At 41.7% G+C, this 7,642-nt stretch overlaps 1 protein-coding gene across 1 annotated transcript; it reads left to right on the top strand.

The window, feature by feature from the left end:
- Nucleotides 1-2,349: 2,349 nt before the first annotated feature.
- On the top strand, nucleotides 2,350-7,122 carry LOC126426589 (uncharacterized). The gene is made up of 4 exons (XM_050088484.1): nucleotides 2,350-2,500; nucleotides 4,892-5,715; nucleotides 5,803-6,489; nucleotides 6,604-7,122. The coding sequence occupies exons 1-4, from the start codon at nucleotides 2,350-2,352 to the stop codon at nucleotides 7,120-7,122; spliced, it is 2,181 nt and encodes a 726-aa protein (XP_049944441.1).
- The last annotated feature ends 520 nt before the right edge of the window (nucleotides 7,123-7,642 follow it).

Here is a 7,642-nt window from a genome sequence, read left to right as displayed (position 1 = left end):
CTGATTTTATCCTCATGGTCTCTTCACGAGATATACGTAGGAGGGAGCAATATACTGCTTGACTCTTCGGTGAAGGTATGTTCTCGAAACTTTACCAAAAGCCCGTACCGAGCTACTGAGCGTCTCTCCTGCAGAGTCTTCCACTGGAGATTATCTATCATTTCCGTAACGCTTTCGCGATTACTAAATGATCCTGTAACGAAGTGCGCTGCTCTCCGTTGGGTCTTCTCTCTCTCTTCTATCGACCCTATCTGGTACGGATCCCACACTGCTGAGCAGTACTCAAGCAGTGGGCGAACAAGCGTACTGTAACCTACTTCCTTTGTTTTCGGATTGCATTTCGTTAAGATTCTTCCAATGAATCTCAGTCTGGCATATGCTTTACCAACGATTAACGTTATATGATCATTCCATTATAAATCACACCTAATGCGACCTCCCAGATAATTTATGGAATTAACTGCTTCCAGTTGCCGATCTGCTATTTTGTAGGTAAATGATAAGGGATCTATCTTTCTATGCATTCGCAGCACATTACACTTGTCTACATTGAGATTCAGTGGCCATTCCCTGCACCATGTGTCAATTCGCTGCAGATCCTCCTGCATTTCAGTACAATTTTCCATTGTTACAACATCTCGATAGACCACAGCATCATCTGCAAAAATCCTCAGTGAACTTCCGATGTCATCCACAAGGTCATTCATGTATATTGTGAATAGCAAAGGTCCTACGACACTCCCCTGCGGCACACCAGAAATCGCTCTTACTTCGGAAGACTACTCTCCATTGAGAATGACATGCTGCATTCTGTTATCTAGGAACTCTTCAATCCCATCACACAATTGGTCTGATGGTCCATATGCTCTTACTTTGTTCGGTAAACGACTGTGGGGGAACTGTATCGAACGCCTTGCGGAAATCAAGAAACACGGCATCTACCTGGGAACCCGTGTCTATGGCCCTCTGAGTCTCGTGGACGAATAGCGCGAGCTGGGTTTCACACCATCGTCTTTTCGAAACCCATGCTGATTCCTACAGAGTAGATTTCTAGTCTCCAGAAAAGTCATTATACTCGAACATAATACGTGTTCCAAAATTCTACAACTGATCGACGTTAGAGATATAGGTCTATAGTTGTGCACATCTGTTCGACATCCCTTCTTGAAGACGGGGATGACCTGTGCCCTTTCCCAATCCTTTGGAATGCTACGCTCTTCTAGAGACCATCCTATCGTTTATTCTTTCATTTCTATCTTATATTTAGGTGTTGTGGTTAACACACTAATAAGTATTAACATAGAATGAGATTTTCACTCTGCAGCGGAGTGTGCGCTGTAATGAAACTTCCTGGCAAATTAAAACTGTGTGCCCAACCGAGACTCGAACTCAGGACCTTTGCCTTTCGCCGGCAAGTGCTCTACCATCTGAGCAACCGAAGCACGACTCACGCCCACTACTCACAGCCTTACTTCTGTCAGTATCTCGTCTCCTACCTTCCAAACTTTACAATAGCTCTCCTGCAAACCTTGCAGAACTAGCACTCCTGAAAGAAAGGATATTGTGGAGACACGGCTTAGCCACAGCCTGGGGGATGTTTCCAGAATGAGATTTTCACTATGCAGCGGAGTGTGCGCTGATATGAAACTTCCTGGCAGATTAAAACTGTGTGCCCGACCGAGACTCGAACTCGGGATCTTTGCCTTTGGCGGGGAAGTGCTCTACCATCTGAGCTACCGAAGCACGACTCACGCCCGGTACTCACAGCTTTACTTCTGCCAAGTTTGGAAGGTAGGAGACGAGATACTGGCAGAAGTAAAGCTGTGAGTACCGGGCGTGAGTCGTGATTTGGTAGCTCAGATAGTAGAGCACTTGCCGGCGAGAGGCAAAGGTCCCGAGTTCGAGTCTCGGTTGGGCACACAGTTTTAATCTGCCAGGAAGTTTCAGTATTAATATAGTCTTACACATGATTGAAAACAGTCTGACAAATTTTGGATAGTTTTTCAATTTCAAGCCTGTGCATAGTAAGTTGGTAGCACTTCGTCACCTTGCCTGTTAAGCTGTGTAGCAGACTTTAAAGCTGTGCGTATCAGCATAACGAAAAGGCGAGGGGTCTCGCTCGTTTTGTCCACGACTGTACATTTTACCCCCTGCTTCAATACTGCAGCCCTGCATTGGTATTCGATGAATTTCGGTCGCTTCATTCCCTAATTTGAAGCACAACTTCATGTTAATGCGTGGCTCCATTTTGTGCTTTTGACCGCGTATGCCTTTGTCGGTTGTGGTGTGCGTATGAGCACGAGCGTATTGACAGCCGTGGCCGGTGCTTGGCTTTTGCAGTACCTGGAGATGCGCTTCGGCGTGGCGGCCCGGCTGTGCGCCAGCATTGCCTTCTCGCTGCAGATGGTGCTCTACATGGGCATAGTGCTGTACGCACCCGCGCTAGCCATCCGCGCCACCACAGGACTTGTAGTGTTTCCTTTTCCTTCGGGGTTCTGCCGTGAAAATATAAAATAGAAAATCTGATTGGGTTTTGAATTTTGGTGGTTTCAGTTACGGATAAGGCGGACTTCGTATTATTGATTGAGATCGTGCTGTAATTTGACCGTGCATGGCAGACCGGGTCGGCAACACTACCAAAAAGCGAGTGTACGGAAATAGCATCAGAAACTAATTGAAATTTACCTTATAATCTTGTTAAATACGCAGTATTAATTACAATATAGTCTTCATGGCTGTCCTCCTAATTTCTCTTGTAGGACGACCTATCTTTCACTTTTCTCCGTTTGTTGAAAACTTCTTCAAGTTGTCACTGTCATGATCAATTTACAAATTTGGTGATAACCACCTCGAATCACTATTGAAACAACCTCGCTTTGTAATATAATTTTAATTTCCACCCAAAAGCGCATTCAACACATCGCCGAAAAATACACGTCTATCGTGTAAGACAAGAGAGAGAGTGTCATCAATTAGTTGTTAAAAACAAAAACCTACGCAAAGAGTAAAGAGACGAACAAAATTATTTATAAAAATCGGTCGCTGGTGCAGCGCTCTTCTGCGTGCGCGATCGTAAATTATATCTTTGTATTGGCGGAGGCGCGGTAGTCAAAGTACCGTTACAATGCCTCCTCTACTGACACGCTCCGCAAGCGAGCGTGGCAGTATAGAAAATTTACATAGATACATATATATATATATGAGAAAATAAGAAATTTACATATTACAAAAAATATTTCTGACCACAATGCTCTATGCTTATCAGTCTTTATATACAGTCCTTTCGGTGTGTATCTCCTTTAGCAGTCGTAACATTAATGTCTTTGAATTGCAGCGTATTATCGTTGCTTAGCACAGTGACAGGCGTCGAAAGCACGAGGCATTATACGTAGCTATTTCAACTGGCACCGATATCTCATTGGTTGGCGGTAAGAGCCAATGAGACGTACCTGCTTGTAGGTAGATCTTTGAACGCTTCGTATGATTTTCGCGGGACCCATCTTGGTGTGTGGTGCTTTTATGAATTCATCGTCGCAAGGTACACTATGGATAATGTTGAACGGACTCGTGGTGTGGCAGGCTTGTGTGAAGTGTGTGGAACAAATTTTAATACAAGAAAAAGCTTGTACCGACATATGAGGATGAAGCATCGCAAGAATATTTATGTACAGCCTAGGAAAGAAATATGTAATATCTGCGACAAGTTGGTAACAGACGTAAACAAACACATGAAGAGACACAATTTCGCGTCTGGAAAGGTAGGAGGCAAGTTGGTTACCTCTCTGTCACCATATGAGTGCTGCGTGAATCTTAATGTAACTGCAAGCAGATGGCTGGTTCATAGTGAAGCGTGCTATATTGGCGAAGCGCGCTATATTGGCGAAAACGTTATGGAGATATCACCAGTGTGATATCGGGATGCGGCCTTTCCTCTAAATTTTTAAAGTAGTTTCATGAAGCACAAATAACTTATTTTAGATATTTAAGTAATGCAGGGCCTAGCTTCTCACCGCGGCTTCACTGTGTTGTTCCACATCCCTGAAGATTCTCCTTCATAATTGGCAGTATGAAACATGATGGACGAATAAGTGCATTAATTGTGCTTACACGTTCTTTTTCCGTTGCAGTACGCTATTAAGATATTAAGCAAAAACCTGTTTTTTTTTGTTATTTAGATGACATGTACCGAGTGCAATACATTTAGATGCTCTCGGAGGCAAGAACTGATACACCATTTGGAGTGTGTTCACCAACAGAAAATGGAGTGCAAGGAAATGACATTTAATTCTGTGGAAGGTGAGGAAACAAAAGTATAGTTTATTATTTGTATTTGCCAGATAACTGATGTTGTACATTGTTTGTATATGTAGGACTTTCCAGTGAGTTTATGATATGATTTAGTATTTATTAGTGTTCATGTTGGGTGTCATTTATGTAAATATAGGTAAGAAAGTATCATAGGGTAATCAATGATTGGCAATATATCTTCAGTGTATAACTTAAAACTACTCTAAACTGTTGGACTTGTTAAGTTGTTAATCTGGATTTGCCCCAGCATGCTACATGTTTCTAAATCTTGGTGGTGGCGACAGGCTGATCTGTAGTGTAGCCCTAGGCTTAGTTTGGAATGTTGGCATAAAGCAGTCTGACATTGATTGTATGTACATACCACAACCATTTTTAGATTCTTATGACACATGAGTAGGAGAGACTGTCTCCATTACCATTATTTCCCAGGCACCTTGCTTATAATAATTATTAGAGAGCTGCTAATATGTTTTGATCTTACTCAGTGTTATCTTGTGTATTTCAACTAAATTATTTCCTCAGAATAACACACAAATGCTGTACTTAAGTTTGTATTACTTATGCATTGTAATTTTATTTTCAGAGTTCTTTCTGTGGAAGGAACAGATGGAAGCTGAAGAGAAGGTTTCCTTCATGAGAACAAGGGGAAAACAGAAATGTGATTATTTTGTTTGCCACCGTTCTGGATATGTTGACAAAACAGCTTCAGGCAGAAGGTTAAGGGAACCTTCAATCAAAATTGGCGGCACGTGCCCTGCCTGTTTGGTAGTAAAAAATGTGTCATCTAACATGGTTAATGTCAAGTTCTACAGGACACACACAGGACACAGTCTCTCTGTGGGTAGCCTACATCTGACCACAGCTGACAGGGCAATGGTTGCTGAATTAATTGCACAAGGTGTTCCTGATACTACAATTTTGAAGAAAGTGAGAGAGAGCATTCAAGTTGGACTCTTCAGAAGAGTTCATCTTTTAAGCAAACAAGATATTAGAAATATTAGGAAAGAATACAAGCTGGACGATAGTAGTGCACACCAAGATGATGCAACCAGTGTTGATCTGTGGGTGAGACAACAAGAGCGCCTAGGGAAAGATTCCCTGGTGATTTATTACAAAGCCCAAGGCACTGAGGATAATGGAAACAAATTATCAGAAAGTGACTTTATGATAATCCTTATGACTGAGTATCAGCAGAAAATGGCAAAAAAATTCTGTGCGGAAAAAGTTTTGATAGACAGCACACATGGCACTAATAAGTACAAATTTTATCTGACCACACTGTTGACCGTGGATGAATTTGGTGCTGGATGTCCAGTTTCTTATTGGCTCAGTACACATACTGACACAAGGTCCATGCAAGTTTTCTTTGAGCAGATTAAAAAATGTATTGGAAACATCAAAACAAAGGTAAGAAGACAGTTTCGTTAGAGAATGTTTGATCCACTGCTTGCTGAAAATAACTATAGCATTAACATGTGTGTTTGATTTTTATAGGTATTCATGTCTGATGACTGTGACTGCTACTACAGTGCCTGGAGTGTAGTTATGGGCCATAGTGAACATAGGTTGTTATGTACCTGGCACGTTGATCGGGCATGGAGACGGAATATATGTGCAAAAGTAAATGGGAATGCAATGCTGAAGAGTACTGTATACAAAGCTCTGAAAACTTTGCACTTACAGACAGATAGAGAGAAATTCTCAGAGCTGCTGGATGGCTTTCTTACTTGGTGTGCAGAGGAGGAAGGAACTGAGGAGTTTGGCAAGTACTTTAAAGATAGATATTCATGGAGGGCACATATGTGGGCATACAGCTACAGAATTGGACTTGGCCTTAATACAAATATGTTCTTAGAAGCAAACCATAAAACTCTTAAATACTCATACTTACTGAAGAAAATAAATAACAGAGTAGATAAATGTATCCAGGCCCTGTTGCACAGAACGAGGGACTCACTTTTTCAAAGATTAATAAGGCTTTGTAAGGGGACAGAGAGAACTACACGCAGTGCTGAAATAAGTAAGAGTCACAGAAGAGGTTGTGGTATCAATAAGGAACTGATACACTGTGTTGAAGATGGCACATGGCATGTATACACCGTTTCTGATCGGCCCCCATATACTGTCACCTATACAGAGAACTCTTGCACTGCATGCCCATTGTCCTGTACTGAGTGCAAGGTATGTACACTTATTTTCAACAGTTAAATTCCTAGGTGTAACAACCATTTGTGCCAATTTAAGAGATGTTAATCCACATGTGTGTATTATGTATTATTTTGTATTTCTTTTCAGATCTGTGTGCACAGTTGTGTGTGTTCTTGCACAGACAATTTGATGAAGGGTAACCTCTGTGAACACATTCATGCAGTGGAAATCAGCAAAGGAACTGTAAAGCTCCCTATGCAAGACAGCTTCTGCAGAGAGTCATCTGTGCAGGAGTTAACACAAATAGTTGCTCAGCAGACTTCAGGTGCTGGCAGCACTGTTGACTACCGAGCTGCTTTGGAAGACAGGCTGACTATTGTGCAACAATTAGCAAGAAGTGCTAACAGTGAAACTGCTGGCTCTCTCCTTGTGTCATTTGATAAATTAATTAAAGAAATGAGGGCAGGCATTGCATCGCAAAAAGAACTCGTTGGTCCACATTTTCCAGTAACTTCAGCTCCACCAGATGAGACATGCAGGATTCAGAGACAGTTCCAATCAGTAAGGAAGACATGTGAAAAGAAGGAACATTCATTTGCAACACCATCCTTTGCAGAAATTGAGACGATTATACAAGACCTCTTGGGAAGTGGAAACAGTAGCTGAGACCATGTATATGCAAAAGACAAGTAAGGAAACCATCCAGTAGCTCTGAGATTTTTTTTTTTTTTTTTGTGCGCTTGGATGTGCAGGTTTTTCAGCACAGTGTACACAGTACTCTTCAACATTGAATTGCCATTTATGTTTTGCGCATGTCCTCTGACTCCACTTCTGGCCAGCATGCAAGGCACACAACCTGTGGTAAGTATAAACCACAACTACACTCTCCTGGAATTGTAGTAGCTGTCACAATCACCAAACTGTATTGATAAAAGCTTTGATGATGAGACTGTCGTCTTGTGTTTGGTGTTTCTAGTAAACTTTTGTATCTGATCTAAGAAAAACCTGCATAGAAGACGCTTAGTGTGTGTGTAGTGAGGCAGTAAATAACGGGATCTTGCACCTGATTCATCCACAGTCAACAGTGGTGTTACACAGCACATTTGCACTAATAGGTATAATTTCTTCTCAAGATTGTAGCATTAGAACACCATATGCAATTAACTCGGGAACATTTGCTCTTTCA

Source organism: Schistocerca serialis, chromosome 11 (assembly GCF_023864345.2).
Source record: "Schistocerca serialis cubense isolate TAMUIC-IGC-003099 chromosome 11, iqSchSeri2.2, whole genome shotgun sequence".
Lineage (NCBI taxonomy): Eukaryota > Metazoa > Arthropoda > Insecta > Orthoptera > Acrididae > Schistocerca > Schistocerca serialis.
Note: the sequence above shows the minus strand (reverse complement) of the source record. Positions and strands in the feature narration are given on the sequence as shown.